Source organism: Lissotriton helveticus, chromosome 4_1 (assembly GCF_964261635.1).
Source record: "Lissotriton helveticus chromosome 4_1, aLisHel1.1, whole genome shotgun sequence".
NCBI classification, from domain to species: Eukaryota; Metazoa; Chordata; class Amphibia; order Caudata; family Salamandridae; genus Lissotriton; species Lissotriton helveticus.
In genome coordinates, this window is record NC_136063.1 from 941,249,448 (window position 1) to 941,270,975 (window position 21,528).

At 43.6% G+C, this 21,528-nt stretch overlaps 1 protein-coding gene across 1 annotated transcript in view; it reads left to right on the plus strand.

The window, feature by feature from the left end:
- The window catches only part of LOC144828094 (1,25-dihydroxyvitamin D(3) 24-hydroxylase, mitochondrial-like), a 160,881-nt gene that overhangs the window by 58,102 nt on the left and 81,251 nt on the right, over positions 1 to 21,528 (plus strand). Inside the window, exons 10-11 of the mRNA XM_078686224.1 lie at positions 8,524 to 8,690; positions 8,797 to 8,875. Of these exons, the coding sequence (XP_078542350.1) occupies positions 8,524 to 8,690; positions 8,797 to 8,875 (246 nt within the window). The remainder of the gene's footprint in view (positions 1 to 8,523; positions 8,691 to 8,796; positions 8,876 to 21,528) is intronic.

Below are 21,528 nucleotides of genomic sequence, written 5' to 3' on the forward strand. Positions count from 1 at the left end.
TGAATGGATATCTCAATGCTACATGTCATAGTAAGTACATATGTAAAACACAGTACATGTGAGAGTTGGCATATATAAATAACTGTGCATGAGAGCCACTGAATGAGTGAGTGGTTGTATCGATCATTGTGAACTTGTATCAGGGATTGTATAAGAGAATAAATATGTGTTAGTATATGTTTCAATAAGTAAGGTGTGTTTAACTGTATAGTTGAAGAAATGGAGGTGAGATTGTTTCTTTGCATGACTGACTGGGTGTGTGAGTAACTCCATGGATGAGTGGCAGTGTGTGAGTGTCTGTATACACTGAGTGTATCTAAGGTTATATTAGAGTCTGAAGAGGTTTATCGTATTAGCACAAGAATGATGTCAAATGAGATGTCATCAGTGATGTCATCAGTGATGTCATTTGAGATGGAGTAGTGTGGCTCACTGGTTAGAGGCAGCAGACCCGAGAGCAGAAGTCAGCCCGGGACCAGGGTTCGATTCCCGACGCGGCAGGGTCGTGGACCTTGGTCAGCGGACTCGATAATTCTCACTTCGGTGCTTACTCTAATCAGGGATCACACTCGGCAACTCTGGGCATTAGCTTGCCTAATCTCCACAACGGCCCCACCAATTCCGGGGATGCCTGGCTCCACCTTGGGGACTCCCAGCAGGGACCATCCCACAGGGAAAGCCAGGACGGGTTCCCCAGAGTTATACAGCGCCGGGACGCCCCGTTCAATCAATCAATGAGGAACGAAATGATATCATCAGTGATGTCATCAGTGATGTCACTGACCATGTCATGAACGATGTAATATGTGACATGATCAGCAGTGGATTGCGGGTGCGCGATATATAGTTAGTGCAACTAACTATATATGGAATTTCAATGGTTTTGTGTGAGTAAAATAAGGTTTTTTAAATGCTAATTCCTAACTATATATGGTCTATAACCTATGGTTTTTTCAGTGAATTTCAATGGTTTTTTAATAGCAAATATCATAAGCTGTCGAATGTCAAGTACGTGGTAAGTAAAAACATTTTCGTGTTTATGCACACTGATCCGCTTTGAATGCTGCCCCCCACCCCTCATTTCTATTAGGAGTACTCTCTCTTTGCAGATAGTGAAGGGTAGTTAACGCAGGCCTTTGCCCCCGTTGTAATCCGTCGTGCCTGCTTCTCTCTCCATTTGATTGATTGTTCTCTTTGGTTCATTCTCTATTTACAAACAAGCACAGAGTCGCAATACTCTGTTTAGTCTTTGCAGATAGCGAAAAATCGTGTAAAAAAACAAAAGGAATCGAGCAAAATCAGTAGGCCACTAATGGGATCTCTTTTTGACCTCCCTAAAATAGAAACATTAGGAACAACCTGTTGATAATACCAATGTGTATGTACATAAGCGGCGTTCATTTGTGTTCACAGTGCCCCTTGTTGATTGTTTGAATCGAGCATTGAATTGTTCGAAGTTGGTTCTCTTAAGAATCTTCTCTGCCTGCAAACGAGGAAGAATAGGAATATTCTCTCTCCCTTTGCAGATAGTGAAGGGTAGGTAACGCAAACCTTTAACACGTCGTGCCTATTTCGTTCCTCATTGATTGATTGTTTCCCCAAACATTGACTGTTTGGGAATTGGTTCTTTTTGGAGGTATTGCCTGTTTGCAAATATACGTAGGAAAATCTTTGCAAATAGTGAAAGGGTACGTAATGCGGACCTTTCTCCCCCGTTGTAATCTGTCATGCCTATCTACTCCCCACTGATTGATGCACCTGTTTCACCCGGACCATTTACTAGAGATACGTCATCTGGCCCGACCAGAGAGCACCCCTAGTGAAAAGGACATATGCAATAATAACGAAGTGATCACTGTATCCTGTTAACAGAAACTTTAGCATGAAACAACCTGGAAAGAAAAGAATAGGAAAACGAAAATCAGTAGGCCACTGATGAACATGAACTTTTATTAAACAACGAACAAAGAAACGATAACATAACGTAATGATAAAACCTATTAATGTCCTAGAAACAAGAAAACGTTAAAATATGCCAGTGGTGAGAGACCAGAAAAACAGTAAGAGAAACCAAATCACCCCTCGCTGTCCCACCGCCTGCCACGCCAAAAAATCGATAGACTAGGGAAAATGCAAGTCAGTAGAACATCCGCCCCCACTCTGGAAACTTCCAAGGTGGGGCAGGGTTGCGGCTACGCCCAGCCGGGAGCAGCCCATATAAGGCGGGTCCTGCTGCCACGCCTCGGCCAGGAGATCCTAACGTAGGGTGTAGCCGGAGGAGAGGCCGAGGCCAGCGGGACCCGGCCAGGGGATTGCCTTTACAACGCTGAAGAGTTGCAGGGAGGGAATATCTCCTCGACCCTCCCCTCTCTCTCCCAGTCCGGCCGCGGTGGCCCTTGACAGTTTCAGGTAGTCCCGCCACATGCTCTTCCGGTCCGGCCACCAACGGTCGGGGGGCCGAGGCCGACGGGATCCGGCTGCAGCCGATAAACCAAGGAACCCGTTCATGGGGCCAGAGCCAGGGGCGTCCGGCCGACATCCACCGGAAGCCCGGCCCGAAGACGGATGGGACACTTCTTCTTTCTTGAATAATGGCTGCGACAACACTGGGGGGGGATGTCTTGCACATGCCTCCGACCCCCCCCCCCTCGTCCTCATCGCCTGGTCCGGCCATAACAAATCTCAAGCGAGACGCCGTGGGGTGCACTGGGAGGGAGAGACGGTGCGAACAGGCCTCTCCCGCCTCCCCAGGTGGAGGCTTCCCAGCTGCACCCTCAGCGCTCCAGGCGCCCGGAAAAGGGTTCTTCCACTGTGGCCATGCTGCAACGTCTCGCCCGGCAGGGTGGAGCCCGTCCGCTCATTTGACCCCGCGATCGCCAGTAGCTACCGAACTCTCAAAATGGCGGTCGACCTGGCAAGAGCGGGCCCAGCATAAAGAAATGGCCCGGTCACTGGTTGACTCCACCACCGTAGTCCTCCACGACCTTGAAGATTCTAGAGGAGCCGCGGGAGTCTCCGACCCCCGATGGGGAATGACTGCCATGATCGCCCGTGGAGTGAGGAAACTGTATCCGCGGGACGTCGGCGCTCCCATGCTGGCGCCAGCCTCACTTTGAATTACTAGAATCCTGCAGACCTCAGTTCCGGTGAAAGCACAGTGTGACCCGGTAGGACAAATTGTTGCACCCCCTCCCCTTTTTGACTGATAGTTCAAACCACCGATCCTTTCCTTTGCCCTTTTAACGGAACTTTGGACTGCCTCCCCCTCTTTTACATTTTCTAGAGAAAACAAAACATTAACCACTACATTAGCATAGCAGTTGACACCAGAACTGTTTTCAAATTGAAAACCAACAACATCTTCAACAGAATCCTTTTTGTTTCTGCTGTGACCCTGCTACAGCACAGGCATTGTCCCCAGCAGTAATTCTGCAATGCCGGTAAGAATAGCTGTGGTGCCTACTGGACTCACTCACCCCCGCGGCGCCCCACGCCGTTATTTGCTGGGCGGCAACTTACTAGACATCACTTTCGTGCCATCTAGATTTCAACGCCTTCTGCTGCCTTGGAACTATTCGCACAACAGACTGCTACTGACGACCCACCCCCAGGCAACATCTTCTGAATTTTCATAATTTGAAAGAACTAGTAACATGTCCTCATCAGGAATTCAAAAGAAATTGCCACGGTCTCTTCGTTGTTTAAATGTTTTTACTGTTTTTGTTTTGTTGTATATATTTATATGTTATTAAAGTGTTATATTCCTACTACTTTGTTGGAGTGCTATATATTTTTAATGTGACACATAATTGTAAAAACTTTGATGTACAAAGAGTCATTCCTGGAATCTTCCGCTTCAGGCTCGGTCCCCTCCCCAATCACAATACAGGATGTTTTTCAGATAGTAGGAACACGTGTGGTGTGACGGATCTCATTGGGTGTGGGCCTTGATCTACTATAACTCCTTTGAAGAGGGGTGATTCTTTACAGCTGGAGCCATAAACTACATCTGCAGGGCTAGCTGATAGCCTGGACAATCGGACACAGAGGAAGAGGAGTGTCAGAGGGTGCGGTAGTGAATAGGGCGAAAGGGAGGTGTCGGGCAGGCACAGAGTGTGATTCTCAGGGAAGAGCAGCGCAGATGGGGGGAGGTTTATTGCCCATGCATAAGACAGAGAGCGGGGGTGACCAGTGCCTGGGGAAGATGCTTGCGAGGGTGGGGAGCCATGCTACGAATCGACAGCGTGCAGAGAGTGGGTCTGGTCAAGGCATCTAAAATGGCTGCCGTGCACGACAAAAGTGTGGCATTTCAAAAAAGGCAAGATGTCGCAAACAATGTTTTTCAACACTTCCTCATTTCCTTCGAATCGAACGTTAACAGACGTTGGTGCATATTACCAAAGTTAAGCGATATTTATCGCTAACGATGCTTACCAACGAATTTTTTACCGCTAAGCATCGTCAGAAATTATCGAAGATAAACCTTGCTATTATCAAGGTTTATCGCAAATGCGATAATAAACGGCCGCAATGCATGAATATCGCTAAAAAGTCAGCGATATTCATGCATTACCGAGCTAATGCTCTTAGCCATGTTATCCACCTCCCATTGGATAACATGGCTAAGAACTGCTCAGGGCAGGTGTTACTTTTTGGAGATATTCGCGCTTAGCAAATCCATTCAGCCGTTCGGGCTAAAAGTGAGGCCAACCGCCCTATGGAAAACTCAATGTTAAAAACACGTTTTGGGACCCCCCTTTTTTCTCGACCCCCCCTGGACGAACCCCCCCCCCAATTTTCAGGGGCTGCTCAGAAACAAAATGTGCCATTTTCCTGAAAATTTCAGCCAATTCCGTCCACAAACGCCAAAGTTATTAGACATAGAATTTTCAAAAAACCCATAGAGAAAAAATCCTAACTATATATACCTACTGGCGACCGCCAGTAGGTAATATATGCATATTTATATATATATATATATATATATATATATATCAAAAGTTCAAAGCGGATCGTCAATCCTTACGCTCTCTGTGAAAACAAGACCAGCCTTGTTCACGTTACTGAAGTGCAGTGCACACAAGACTAATAAAGTTTACAGGTTCACAAAGTTAAAAATAAACATAGGACTGCTGTTAGAAATTCACAGTGAAAAATGAAAAACGCACCCGCCATCTTGGAGTGTACTGTGCTATGTACAAACTGTCCCATGTATTAGTACACAACACTGTTGTACGTTACCACATTGAATATGTGCATTCGGTAACTGGTTAAATGCAAATGCGCAGTTACTGTATAATACAGTATTAACAAAAATTAATATAAAGTAATGCAATATACACAGATAATGTGAATACATGTGCGCATACATCGCATGTAACCCTGCGCTCACTCTGATCCTGTGGTCAGAAGAAAAATGAAACATAAAGATGGTTGTCGCGTAAAATACGTTATGCTAATGTGAGCATAGTGACGTAGTCTACCATGAGGAGCGTTATCTCAGAACATATGTTCAGTACGCGCTAGAGCACAATCTCATACATTTGCATGCACGATGTACACAGATTTGTAAACCGGTCTGAGATCGATCTGACATCAAACTGATCATGTCATGTGTCGAACGACCAAAGGCAGTTACATTGTAAAATACACAAAGGCAATTTAACCACTCTCACATGCTGGTGTGGCCCTACTGTAACGGGCTCATGGAAAGAAAGAGAAATGCTTCAGTGAGTGAACTCAGTGAACATTCGTACTTAGCCCTGGACTGTGGTGCGAATAATCTACCAACGCAGTGTCTATAAATAGAAACTTAGTGGCCCGTGCTTATCAGTGTAGGCGTGTTCATAGGTGACATGATGAGAAGATTCTGGGGTGCCCGTGAGTAGTGGGTGAAGTGAATGGGCCCTTTTCGTTCCTCTCCTGTAAAGAATTAAGATCCGATTAATAATCAATTAAAAACCATAAAAACACATGAACAACTGATTGGTGCACATCATTGCAGGAGTAATAGAATTGAAGTTTTTAACACAGATCAATAATCCTGAGAAATGCATATAATGACACAATAGGACATTCGAGAAATGCGCATCTCTAAAATGTCGCGCAAAAGCGTATTTTTCATCCCCATGGGTGATCGCCCGATAATGCTCGAGCACACGCTTTTTGGCTTGCAGGGTGGTGCTCCCAATACACCATTTCCCACGTGGGCATATAAGGGCATAGATGACACATGTGGTGCTGCATGTTACAAACTGTTTGATGTCTTTGGTGACCCCATTATAGGTTATTTTGTTAGTGAATGTGCTGATCTTACATGCTTTGCAGTGGCCGCATGGGAAGAAACCCATTAGACCATGCCCTGACTAGCTGAGTGTTTGGTAATGTCACTGTGCACCAGCAAATCCCTAAAATTTCTACCTTTTCTGTAGGTCACACTTGGTCTATTGGGGATGCTGTCGCCAATGACATTGTCACATTGTAAAATGTGCCAGTTCTTAGCGAGTATGGATTCTGCATTATAGGTCATAATGAGTCGTGTGTCGTTTTCGTTGATCTCATCATCTGCACAGGTAGTGTCTGATAACGTTTGTGTTCTAGGAACCCTGTCTGCTCTTTCTTTGGCCCTTCGCAAAACCCAATGCGGGTAACCTCTACTCTTGAAACGTGCTTGCATTTCCATGCTTTCTTGTTGATACGCTGTTTCTGTATTGCAGTTTCTTTTCGCCCTCAGCAGCTCACCATAGGGAATACTCCATTTCAGAGTTTCTGGGTGGCTGCTGAAGGCATGTAAGACACTGTTGCCCGCTGTGTTTTTTCTGAAGAGTGTGGTAAATAATTGATTGTCTCTGATGTCAATTTTCACATCTAAATACTCAGCTGTGGTCCTGCTTATGTGACTGGTTAGAGAAATATTTTTGTCATTAACATTCAGCTGACTAATAAAATCAATAGCCTCACGCTCATTGCCGTTCCAAATGACAAATAAATCGTCAATATATCTCCACCAAGTGGTTACATGTTCGAGGTGTCCTGCATAGGTAGGGTTGGCAAAGATATCACGCTCCCAATGGCCCATGAAAAGGTTTGCGAAACTTGGGCAAAACACGAACCCATCGCGGTACCAACCACTTGCCTATACAGGACACCATCAAACAGAAAGATGTTGTTGGACAGACAAAAATCCATCATGCTTATGAGCATCTTGCTGTGTTCTCTGAACCTGAGCGGTCGATGTTTGAGGAAGTGATTACAAGCCTCCAGCCCCTGATGGTGATCTATGATGGTATACAATGAATGGACATCCAGTGTGATTAGTAGGTTATCCACATGCCATTCTACCTCCTGAATTTTAGTCAGGAAGTCTTTAGTGTCCTTGATGTAGCTGGGTAGACTGGTCACCCAGTCGTGTAAATAGTGGTCCACATATTTTGAGATGTGTTCAGACACACTACCCCTGGAAGATACTATTGGGCATCCGGGAGGGTTGTTCCAGTCCTTATGCAATTTGGGCAGTAAGTATAAGACAGGGAGTGTTGGTTGATCATTTTTTAGATTGTATATGTCTGTACAACAACAGCATTATAGAACTTTGGAACAGGCTAGAAACTTGGAAGGACACAGGCATTTTGGAATGGGAAGAGTTCAGGTATCTAAAAAATGATCATCCTGGTTTCGGAAGCAAATGTTGAAACCTAGACTAATCGCTGCAGTACTTAAGAAGACCCTGTCTAAAGTTAGTGGGTTTAACATGTGAATACCTGTGAAAATTCACAGCATTAGAATGGTGTGGATTGTGACAACATTTTTGAAAAGTGCTTCCGATATTGTTTTCATGGATTGAGAAAGGGAATGAAATGCTCCTATCCGTCATCAGAGTATAAATTAAGTGGTTTCTCCAAAGAGAAATATAATGTTACTAAGGCGAAAAAAACGGGTTGTGAAAAGTGCAAAGCACACTTTACCCCTTCCTTAAACCTGCAAGTCGACCTCTGCAGAATCCTCCTAGTTTACATGTAAGATAAATAGCTTATTACTGGAATGTTATGAAAGTCATGGATTCTCAAGCTTAACTTAAGGAAATTCTGTGATTACACACAATTTGAAAATCTAAGTCAAATTAGACATAATTCTATGCACCTAGGTTTAACCATTTTTATTATGAATGAACGTTTAGTTTTCAGTTTTCTGAATACAACTGTTTGGGATGTATGGCTCATGGAACCTACCCCATCTCTATATATAAAGGATCTGTTAGAATAAATATAAGAGAGAAATATAAGAGCTGGTTGTGAAATGACTGCACAGTTTATATTCTTCACACTTTCCTTCTACAGTGCATATTTGGATGTTTTATATCTTGATAAAAAAAAGTGTACGACGCTTAAAGGAAATAGTCTATACCAGTCTTGACAAGCAGATCTTATAGTAATATTTCAGTGTTTTTTATAGCTTCAAACGGTTCAAAACCCTAACAAATGATTTTTAATAAAGTATGTAATTCAGGTTTCTCTCTCTTTTCAGACGGCAAATTCGCTGATGTGGGCCATTTTCAATCTTTCTCGAAATCCTAGTGCTCAAAGTAAACTTTATGATGAAATACAGAACACGCTGCACCCAGGAATGTTTCCCACTGTCGAAACATTAAAAAAGATGCCATTCCTGAAATCCTGTTTGAAAGAGTCAATGAGGTATAGTTCTTAACAATAACTTTGCAATGTGGGTTTAATTTTAGAGGTTTCATCCTTGAGTAGAGAAAGCTGCGATTTTTCAAAGAAACATCATATTCTTTCCCAGGCTGACACCGACAATCCCCTTTACAAGTCGAACATTAGAAGATGATGCCAGTGTTGGTGGATATCTGCTTCCCGAAGGCGTAAGTCTTAGTTCCTTCTCTCTAGAGTTTTCCTCGTCTTTTACCTACAGCCTAATTCTCTATTTTGGACTGTTCTGCGCGTTGCTTCCTGATAAGTGTGATATCTTCTTTTAATTGTCCATGACACATCTGCAATTGAGACAACTTTTCATTTCATGTGTGCGTAACTTGCATGTGTTCTATTTCAATTATAAAGGAGGATAGAGAGATCGTGCTAAATTTGCAGCCAGAAAGGCTTTTAAAAAATGAAAATAAAACTAGAAAAATCAACTGGAAAGACTATAATGATCGTATGAGAAGAAAGGTGATGGAAGGGATATCATAATTAGAAATGTTGAGCATACAAGGGAGTAGCCCTTCTTAAACGCATGAATTAAGGACAAGAGGAGACTGATAGGCTGGTTTAGAGTGGAGTGGCTTAGAGTGCAGTGGCATACTGTGGAGTATCATAGAGTAAAGTGGTGTAGAGCATTGACTGTAGAGGCATACAGTGAAGTGGCATACAGTGTAATACAATAGAGTGTAGTGGCATAGACTGGAGAGGTGTACAGTGAAATAGCGTTAGTGGCGTGGCACAGAATGGAGTGCCAGAGAGTGTGGTGGCATCACTGGAATAGCGTATAGTGGAATGATGTTCACTGGAGTGGTATAAAGTAGAGTGGCATACAGTGGAGTGGTGTACAATACAGTAGTGTCGAGTAGAGGGTGGTGGAGTGGTGGAGTGGAGTGTTGTAAACTGGAGTGGTGTACAGTATAGTGGCATACAATGGAGTGCCATAGAGTGAAATAGCATACATTAGATTGGTGTTGAGTGGAGTGGCATACAGGAGAATAGTGTTGAGCGGAGTGGCATAGAGTGTAGTGTAGTAGAGTAGAATAAAGTGGAGTTGTGTAAACTGGAGTGGCATAGAGTTTAGTAGTCTACAGTGGAGTGCCATACAGTAAAATAGCGAAGAGTGGATTGTCATAGAATGGAGTGTTATACCAGGAATTAGTGTACAGTGGAGTGATATACAGTCTAGTGCTGTAGAGTGGAGTTGCTTAGAGTGGAATAGCGGAGAATGGAATAACAGACAGCGTAGTGGTGTACAGTGCAGTAGCACACAGTGAAATACCATACAGTGGAGTGGCATATAGTCGAATTTGGTAGAGTGGAGTGGTGTACAGTGGAAGAGCATATAGTTGATTGGCATGGAGTGGAGTACAGTGGAGTGGCGTGGAATGAAGTGGCTTGTAGTGGAGTGGTGCAGAATGGAGTGGTATAGAGTCTAGTTGAGGGCAGTGGAATATCAGACAATAGAGTGGAGTGGGGAGGAGGGGAGTGGTGTAGACCAGTGCAGTATTTCACAAACTGCGGTCCGCAGACCCCCAGGGGTCCTTGACAGATTCCCAGGGGGTCAGCAGGCAGCAGTTTTAAAAGCACTTCAAAGTTCCTTGCAGAATTAGCAGTTTTCGAGCAACAATAAAAGTGTCAAGATAACATCAGTGATTAATGTACCTGCTGGAGAGAGAGAGGAGAGTTTTGTCCAGTGGCAACTTCAACTTATCTAATATAGCACAGAGGGTTAATATGCCTACTGCAAAGAACATGTACCATGCATTTAATTTTTTTAAAAATTTTATGTGCATAGGTCATTCGGTTTCTCACTGCTTTTGTCAGTAACTTATTTTTCTTCCCAGATTGTCGTATCCTGGTGCATAATAAGGTCTTCATTTACTATTCTTTAAAAGCTAATACAATTCAATATGTAATGATAACGGTGTTGTAGACTGCACCATAGTGTCCCAAAAACTTTTGGGGGAGAGCATTCCAAAGCCCCCTCTGTAGTGGCCAGGCTCACTCATTGCACTTGGTATGCTCCGTATGGGGACTGGTGTGAAAACATTTTCTAGGGCTGCTTTTGGTTTCCAGTCTGGCCTTGGCAGGAGCAGGAGCCTCGTATTGCAAAATAAAACCAGCCATGTAAAAGTTTGTCACAGGGATGTAGCACCAATCTTCCCATTAAAATATTTAGTTTTTTGTAAATTCTTTCAATATAAAATTTTAAGAGGGTTATTTACAACAGAAGTGGAGGAGCGTGTCGTTAGCCTCCTTGGGTTAATGACACGGTACACCACTTCGGAAACGTAGGGCTGCACCATATTTACAAGAATATGGTGCAGCCCTGCGTTTCCCCCTGCGCTAGCGCTAAACTTAGCAGGGTAGCGCCAATGCAGGCACCCTTGCACCATAGTGCAAGTGTGACTGCGTGCAGGGGAAGATTGTTTATGTACAGGAACATCCTCCTTCCTGAACATAAAAAACCCAGGGCGTTTTGCTTTTTCCATGTGTACTGCCTAAGGCAGCACACATGGAAAAAGCAAAATCGAGGAGAAATAAAGCATTTATCCTCGTTTCGTCAAGTTAAGTCCAGGTGTTTCCTAGTTTTAATTTTGACGCAGCCTCCTATTTACGCTGCCCTTGTAAATAGGAGGCAGCGTTAAAAAATCAATGGGTGTTGCAGTGGAACGCCCATCGCAACACTCACTGCCCACCTCTTTCACATTAAGTATTGCATGAAAGGGGTCTTATTTGCAAAGCAGCGTTAAGCCACAGTAAGTGGCTCAACGCTACCTTGTACATAAGGCGAAGCCCTAATCGCCACGGGAACATCGCAAAAAGTGACATTTCCATGGCGATAGGGGCTTGTAAAACAAAATGTCAGTAATACGAGTTTTTCTTTTGTGTACACCTGTGTTTATTTTGTTCGAATTACTGTTTTAATGTTTGAAATTCAAATCCTACAAATTGCTTGGGGGTCCCCGGCTTCCGATGGTGACTCAATGGGGGTCCACAGGAGTGAAAAGTTTGGGAACCACTGGCGTAGACTGATGTGGAGTTGAGTAAAATAGCATACAGGGCAGTGATGTACAGTGGAGTGTCGTAGAGTAGAGTATGGAAGTGTGGAGTGGCATAAAATTGAATAGCGTACAGTGGAGTGGGGTACAGTGGAGTGGGGTAGAGTGGAGTTGCGTACTGTGGAATAGCGTACATTAGAGGTGTGTATAATCAAATAATGTACAGTGGAGTGGCATAGAGTGGAGTGAGTACAATGTAGTGGTGTAGAGTAGAATTACATACAGTGGAGTGGCATAGATTGGAGTGTCATAGATTGGAGTGTCATAGAGTGGAATACATTGGCATTTATTGTCGTAGAGTGAAATTGAGTACAGTGAATAGCATGGAGTGAAGGAATGTAGAGTGGTGGGTCAAACACTGAGTGGCGTACAGTGGAATGTCATAGAATGTAGTGGCATAGAGTGGAGTGGTTAACTTAGACCAAACGTATACATTTACTACCTTTCAGTATTCTCAAAGGTAAGTTGCTACTAGTTAAGTTAGACATTTGGTCTAAGTTTACCTTTGTAAATAAAGAAAAGTAGTAAAGTTAGACTTTTGGTCTAAGTTTACGTTTGTGAATACCGAAAAGTAGTAAAGTTAGACTTTTGGTCTAAGTTTATCTTTGTGAATACTGAATAGTAGTAAACTTACGCAAAAGGGTAAGTTTACCTTTGCGAATCAGGCCCTAAAACAGCATGGAGTACAGTGGAATAGTGTACAGTGCAGTGGTATACCCTAGAGTGGTGTAGAGGGGAGTAGCATAGATTGGAATGGCATAGAGTGTAGTGTTGGAGAGTGGATCTGCTTACCGTGGAATAACATAGAGTAGAGTAGTGTATAGTGGATGGGCATACAGTATAGTGGTGTACACTGCAGTGACATAGAATGGAGTGGCGTAGAGTATAATAGCATACAGTGCAGTAGTTTAGAGTGGAGTGACTTAGAGTAGAGTGTGGTAGAGTGGAGTGGCATACAATTAAATAGGATACAGTTGTGTGGGGTAGGGTGGAGTGATATTGTACGGTGTGCAACAGCATGCAGTAGAATCGTTTATAATCAAATGGTATACAGTGGAGTGGCATAGAGTGAGGTGAGGAACAATGTAGTGTCGTAGAGTGTAGTATTATAGAATGGAGTGTCATAGAGTGGAATAGTGTAGCGTGTAATGTCTTAGAGTGGAGTTTAGTACAGTGGTATAGGATTGAGTGAAGGAATGTACAGTGGATGGTTGCACAATGAGTGGCTTACAGTGGAGTGTCACAGAATGAAGTGGCATAGAGTGGAGTGTTATAGAGTGAAATAGCCTAGACTGTAGTAGTGTGCAGTGGAGTACTGTACAGTGGAGTGGTATACAGTGGAGTAGCGTACAGAAGAGTGGCGTTGAGTAGAATAATGTTGAGTGCAGTGGCGTGCAGTGGATTGAAGCAGAATTGAGCACCATATAGTGGAATTGCATAGAGTTGAGCTGTGTAGAGTGGCATGTTGTACAGCGGCATAAAGTAGACCTCTTGAGCGTACAGGGGAGTGACGTAAATTGGAGTGGATTGAGTGGTATAGACTGTAATACCGTACAGTGGCGTGTCATAGAGTTGAGTGACAAACACTGAAGTGGCATAAAGTGGATTGGCGCAGCGTGGAGTACAGTGTAATAGCATACAGTGCAGTGATATGCATTGGAGTGGTGTAGAGTGGAGTGGCTCAGACTGGAATGGCATAGAATGTAGTGTTGTAAAGTGGAGCAGCCTACGGTGAAACAGCAAATAGTGGAGGGCCATACAGTGTAGAGGCATACACAGCAATGACAGAGAATGGAATGGTGTAATGGCATACAGTGGATTGATTGAGAGTGAATTGGCTTAGAGTGGAGTGTGGTAGAGTGGACCGACATACAGTGGATAAGAGTACAGTTGAGTGGCGTAGAGTGGAATTGTGTGGAGTTGAGTCGATTAGAGAAGAGTGTCATAGAGTGGAGTGGCGTGAAATTGGGTGAATGGATGTAGATCTAATGTGCCAGAAATATAGATTATGAGATGTAAGTGCTAATTATTGTGTAAATAGTGTAATTATTGTTGAAGTTATATGTGTTAAAATAGTAAGTAATACATTGTCCCTCAGTATACCGCAATAACATTGTGGTATACTGTAGCACATGCTGTTAAGACTGCAGTATCAATTGGCTAATTGCTGTCTCCACAAAAAGTAGAAAGCAGCCATGTATAGTTTTCAGCACACAGTTGATGCATTGTTGGTTGGGGCCTTATATACAGGGATATATTAGGTGTAATTGTGGTCCCTATATAAAAGTGATAATAGTTAGAAAAATGTATTTATAATTTTCTATATATTTTCCCAGCAGTTTAGGGAGAACTGCACTTTAAAATGAAAAAATAGGTATTGCGGTCATTTTTAGATAGTACCCTGTAAACATTTTTGTAAAGATCAAAATATGTTTACAATTGAAAATACACTGCAGTATACTATATTTTTATAATAAAGTGTAGCACAGTGTATTTTCTATTTTTTAAAGTATTTTTTTCTTTTCTTTTTTTTAAGTACCTCAATATTCCCGAGGCAGTACAGCATAGAAACGTACAAATATGTTTTCCTACTTACTACCGCTTTAACAAAGTGGTAATAGAGGAAAAATATCAAACCTAATACTTACTTATATCTGTGAGTGAAAACAGAGAACAGTGCCAGAGTGTACCTAAAAACAATATGACTGCCTTTAACTTTTGTGAAGGCAGTCTTTAGCCAATCACATAATGACTTGTCATCGCTATGCACTGTGGAACTTCTGTGAAATACCTCAAAAAATCTATTACATTTCTCAAACGTACATCAACAACAGATATCACTATAATAAAATGCCTTAGAACTTTAAAAATATTTACCCTAGTTACCTTGTTGTACCCAAAGGACCATCTGTGCGCTATAATTTGCAATCCTGATAAATGTCATTGAAATCCGACTGGGCACTGGGATGCTATGCATAAGTACAAATTCTATGGAAACATGCATTGATGCCTAAAGCATTTTGGGACCCCCTTCTAACTTTGCTTCCCTTTGACCAATCACCGTGAAACTCTCCATGCTGCGCTAGTCTGTGAAGTTGAAAATATATATATATATAAATAACAACTTGACAAAGCCCTACGGCGAAACGCGTCGTTGCTGTTTGTTCCGCCGTAATAAACTGGTTGGAACAACCCCCTGCGAGTGCTGCTTTCCTTGGTACTTTTATTCTCCGGGATTGTGTTTGGACATATATAAATATATATATATATATATATTTCAACTTCACAGACCTAGTCACTTTTCCATATTAGCACGGCATGGAAAGTTTCACAGAAAAAATAAAGGTTAAAGTAACATTATAGTTAGGTGAAATGTTCAATAACAGCGGAACATTCTAAACTCAAAAAGCCACAGCAATTTACCAGGTATAGTTACAGCTATTTCAAGTAAATGTAACTCATGTTCTAAGGTAACTATAACTTGCACCCCAGCCATGCACAGTTTTCTCCTGCTGGAGGCGGGAAGGTGGAAGGGACCACAGAGGGATTTAGGCTCCAAGTGGTCCCCAATAGTGCAGACTGAGTACCCTGAATGGGCTCCAAGGCACCCAGGGTGACAAGGTTGGACCCTGGTGAATTGAGTCCCCAGGGCTGAAATCAGCCCGGGGATGGGTGCTGTGGTGGCCCGCCTTTTCTTCTATTTCTTTTGGCCAGGCCCCAGGGGATGGACTTCCTAGGGCCGAAATCAGCCCCGGGAAGGGACCACGCAGCCCCCTTCCCCAATTATTTTTGGAGCTGGGGGATGAGGTCCACAGACCAAAATTAGCCCAGGAAGAGGGGCATTACAGACCGTCCCTTCCTAAATTTTTTAAGATAGGGACCATTATGCTCTCTTGTAATTACCCTATGTATGTAAATGCCTAAAAACACCTGCAATCTCTGTCCATTTGGCTACGCCCCATTTTTCTTAGTAGTTTGCAAAGGTATTTCCACCTTTTCCCAGATTGATGGACAGCTCTACAACAGGCCCGAGTGCATTTCCAGCCAGTTTTGGTGGCGCGCTATTGATAGAGAGGAATATGAGGATATCTCCACTAAACAAAGAAGCAATTACGTCATTTAGTTAAGAGGCAGTCTCCCTGTTTGGGGGGATTCACCCCTCTATAGTCTTGTTGTCTTCTCTTGGCTAGGATTCACATTATCACAGATTTGTGGATGAAGACGCTTGAGGAGCAATCACATTGCTGAAATATCATGCCCACAAAGTCACTAGAAACATTACCTTGTAGTCCTTTAAGCGGCTGTAGTGTAGAATATGCACAAGACATTTACCCAACAAGGTAGCACTTACTAATTAACCAGATGAAAGAACTCCAGTTGGGTAGACATTTTCAGAAAAAGTGTGCAATCTTCTTCGAAAATATTAGGTTCCATTTGGGCTATGATTCTCATTTCACAGAAGTTCAAACTCAAGGGGAAGCACTTACAAATATAAACAGAGCAAGTACCCCAGCTGAAGCTCCACTTCAGTTAAGCACAAATGATCCTAACTTATTTGCCTTCTTTCCTCTTGTATTGCACATTGAAAAACAATATGAAATCCTTAATGGAGGTGAATGCATTGTTGATGTATTGGAGTGAGATTTGATCTGTAGTGACTGTGACGAGTGGTTTCTTTCTTGTCGTTTCCTGGTGATAACAGAGTACATGGTTCTTTCTTTTAAATACCCTAAGTATGCAAATGCCCAAAATCCAGAGCACCACTCACACAACCACTGACAGACACACACAGGTGCTCACACAACCACTCACAGACCCACATAGCCACTCACACACCCATTCACATGCCCATAGTGCCACTCACAGACTCAGCCACAAACACATACCGGCCTTCATACACCCACTCACAGACCCACACAGGCACTCACACATCACTCACAGACCCTTATAGCCACTCACATATCTACTCACAGACATATACACCACTTACACCCACTCACTGACCCATACAGCAGCTCACACAGCCACTCATAAACCCACACAGGCACTCACTCACACACCCACTCATATACACACACAGGCACTCACACACTCACATATAGACCCATACAGCCACTTACCCACCTATAAAGCTACAAAACACAATCACTGGATGATGTCATCAGTGATGTCATCTGAGATGTCATCAGTGATGTCTCTGACCATGTCCTAAGTGATGTAATATATGAGGTCATGAGCAGTGCATTAGAGGGTGTAAATTATAGTTAGCTCAGGTAACTATAACTGCTGAATGTCCCTGTAACCTTTGCTTTTTTCAGTGAATATATATATATATATGAAAAACTTAGGAACAACTCCGACCTCATCATCAATAAAGCCGATAAAGGTAGAAATATTGTGATCTGGCCGTGTACCATGTATATGGAGGAGGCGAACCAACACTTGAGTGATAAGGAGTGTTACAGGAAGGGCACTTTCAATAACATCAAATGCCTCAAAGACAATGTGCACAAAGAATTGAATCAATGGAGAAGGGAGGGGATACTGAATAAGCAGGAATATAATTTCCTTCATAATGATTTTCCAGTGACCCCGACCCTTTATTTTATCCCCAAGATTCACAAACAGGTCACACCAGTCCCTGGGCGCCCCATCATCTCTGCCCAAAGGATTGTTCTTGAAGCAGTCTCAAAATACGTAGATTATTTTTTACATGATTTTGTAGAGAGCTTACCATCATTTATAAAAGATACTGAACATTTTCTGTCTAAACTGGCAAACATTGAATGGAAAGATGACTATGTTTTAATTGCTTTGGACATCTGGGCCCTCTATACAAGCATTAGACATGTGGATGGACTCAATGCAGTGAAATATTTTTTGGACCAGTGTAGCATTATTTATAGACAACATAATGAAATGATTTTGAAAATGATACAGCTCTGTTTGAGTAATAACTTTTTTCTTTTTAACAAAGAAATTTATCAGCAGCAAAGGGGTGTCACGAAGGGGGCATGTTTCTCCCCCACCTATGCATGTTTACATCTAGTGTGGTGGGAGGAACATGTCCTCAGGGGGACACATAAACTGCTTTGTGAATCCAACATAGTCCACTTTTGGAGATTTATTGATGATATCTGCATGATATGGAAGGGCACGGAGGAGTCAGCCAGAAATTTTATTGGGTTGATAAATGACAATGATTTGAATCTCCAGTTCACGGCAGACATAAGTAAATCAATGATCCAATTTCTAGATGTTGAAATTTATGTGACTAACAATGTAATTACAATGAAATTGCATAGGAAGAAAACTGCCGGGAATGCAATTTTGCATGCCAAAAGTGCGCACCCGGGCCACTTGATCTGTAGTATACCATACGGCGAATTCTTAAGAATGCGCAGAATTTTGTAGCTCTGAAGTAGACCTAGAAATATGTCAAAAACAAGAACATGAGAGATTCCTGGCTCGTGGGTATTGCCCTAGAGTATTAGAGGAGGCTAGGAACAAGGCTAATAGTCATAGTAGAGATGAATGCCTGAACACCTTGGCGGGATCTAGGAAGAAAAGCATAATGACTGATACATCTGATCCCACCGCTAAACAGGAACAGATTAGACTGATCACGACGTTTAATACAGAGGAAAGAAAAGTTCGGGGATTATTAAAAAACATTGGCCTTTGTTAAAAACTAACATTACCCTAGCACAGCTACTACTTGAGGAACCAGCAATTACCTTCAGAAGGGCGCCCTCTATGAGGGACGCCCTGGTGAAATCTAGTCCAGAGGTGGTCAATCCCACGAATTGGCTATCCAATAAAACAGGGTTTCATAAATGCATATCCTGCAGAGCGTGCAAATTTGGTGTTAACACCGGTGAATATTTTTATTTATTTAAAGATTTCTAAAGCGCATGGCTGCCCGTGAGCGTCCCATCGCTGACAGAAGATCTGAAGGATCAGGCGGGAGCAAAAGATAGTTAAGGGAACAGCCAAGTCTTTAAAGACTTACGAAAGGGCAGAAGGTTAGGCTGGGCACGGAGGTCCAATGGAAGAGCATTCCACATCTTGGACGCATGAAGGGAAAACCGCTGGCCTCCCGAACGTGCTTTCTTAATCCTGGGAATTTGGGCAAGGTGGGTATTAGAGGATCGGAGAGTTCTAGTCGTGCTATGAGGGACAACAAGGTCCTTAAGGATAGGCGGGGCTTTTCCATGAAGAATTTTGTGGGTTAGGCACAGGGTCTTGAACTGCACCCTTTGCTCCACGGGCAGCCAGTGTAGTGCTCTAATCGCAGGTCTAGCTGAGCAGCGATTTTTAGTGCCCGTGAGAATCCGAGCAGCAGCATTCTGCACAACCTGCAGCCTAACTGTGACTTTCTTTGGTGCACCGAGGTATAGGGCATTTCCATAATCCAGTCTGGAAAGGATGAGGGCTTGTAGAAGAAGCTTTCTTGACTGGAAAGGAAGCAGGGGGAGAATCTTACGAGTAGTGCGTAGTAGGCCGAAGCAGGTTCCCACCGTTTTCCTTGCCTGGGTGTTTAGGGTGAGGTTATGGTCTTACCAAATCCCCAAGCTTTTGATGTCTGTTTTGGGGGTTGGAGGAGGGCCCATACACGGGGGCCAAAGAGACTCCTGACGGAAATGGGACTGATTGCCCATCACCATTATCTCCGTTTTTTCCCCATTGAGTTTTAGATGGGAGGAGTTCATCCAACTCACTATGTCTCTCAGGCATGACAGGATGATGTGGTTGACGGTGTCGAATGCCGCGCTGAGATCCAGGAGGATCACTGCCACTGATCCTCCTGCATCAATGATCTTCCTAGCCTCTTCGACCACCGCCACCATCGCTGTTTCGGTGCCTGTCTGAGATGATTTTAACGGAGCATTGGCTTCCAAATAGTTTGAGAGCTGACCATTGATGAATTTTTCGGCCAACTTGCTTATGCCAGGGAGAAGAGAGATCGGCCTGAAATTGGCCAGATTGCCAGGGTCAAGGTTGGGTTTTTTGATTGAGGCTTTGACCACAGCCTTCTTCCAACTTGCGGGAACCGTTCCAATTTCTATGGAGGTGTTTATCAGGTTCACCATTGGTGCTAGAATGGTAGACGCAACCTGTTTCAGATGTCTGACTGGCGCTGGATCGTGCGGGGACCCACTTTTAAGAGATTGAAGGATGGGCCCTAAGGTTGCCTCACTGATGGGAGCGAACTCAATTAGTTCTGTGTCCAGGTTCTGGCACTGCGGTGAGTCAGGAGGTGGGGGATCCACCGGAAGAAGAGGGGGGAGATGTTGAAGAATATTTTGTATTTTCAGGTCAAAGAACGTGGCTAACTCATTACAATGGTTGTCCGAGAGATAATGCATGACAGTTGGATCCGGAATTTTTACAAGTTTTTTCACGATTTGAAAAGTTTCTCTGGACGAACAAGAGGCCTCGCTAATTTTTTCAGTAAAAAAGAATATTTGGGCATTTTTTAGGGCTTTTTTGTAGCTGAGAATAGCCCGTTTATAGTCATTTTTACTGTTGAGGTCAAAATCTTTCCTCCATACTCTTTCCGCTCTCTTACAAGTTTTCTTCAAGAGGTGGATCTCGTGGGTAAACCACGGGGAGGTGGCTTTTTTCCTCGGTTTCCGGTATGGTTTTTTGGGAAGAACTGTATCTAAGGAATTTGCAATCCAGGATGTGAAAACCACGTCTGCAAGGTGAGGGTTAATTTCGGGAAGTGGCCTGGTGTCTTCAAGTGCTTGTTTCCATTTGTCGATGTCGAGTTTCGCCCAAGGGCGGGAAGGTCTACCAGGTGCTTGGGTGGAGGGAGGAGAGGCCTGAATTCGCCACCTGAACGGGATGAGCAGATGGTCGGACCACGGCACAGGAATCGGTGTTCCCACCACAAGATCAGGAAAGTTGCAAAAGATGGGATCAAGCAAGTGTCCACGATTATGTGTGGGAAGATCGTTTTGTAAATAAAGTTGGTGGGCTGCCAGGTCTGAGATCAGTTCTGTGGCTATTTCATCTTTACTATTGTCAAAGTGGATATTAAGGTCCCCTAGGACTAGGAGATTGGGCCGTATACTGGCCATGGCCAAGGAGCATTCCAAAAGAGAGTTATGGAATTGCCCCATGGCTCCTGGTGGACGGTAAATGAGAACTCCTGAGAGGGAGATACTAGGGGACATTTGGATGGTGAAATGCGTATTTTAACAGTCCGTCAGGGGGCTGTCGAAGAATCTACATGAGAAACACTCTTTAAAGATAACGGCAATTCCTCCTCCCCTGCCCTTAGGACGGTTCAGGTGTTGTATCAGGAACCCGTGGGGTAGTGCCTGTACTATATCAGTGTCTGAGTCAGGCGCTAGCCATGTTTCGGTAAGAAACAGGATCTCTAGGTGATGTTCTTCGATGAGTAGATGTATTTCATGAGCGTGTTTGTGCAGAGACCTGCAGTTGATCAGACCCATATTGATGATCGTCTTAGTGTGGTCCTCGTTTATAGACGGGGTGAGTTTAAAAGGACAGTGGGGACAGTGAGTGAAGCAGGAATCTCCTCTCAGTGATTGGGAACATAGCGGTAGAACGGGCAACTTGAGATGGCATAGGGAGTCCCTGGAGTAGGAAATCCTCGACTGAGCCCCCGGGCCAGGCTCCTGGCTCGGTCTGGCGCGGACGGGCGCAGACGGGCTTGCCTTAGGCGCGCCATCGTCGCGCCCGCTGCGCTCGTCCGCTGCGCTTCCGGTAAGTGAACATATTTT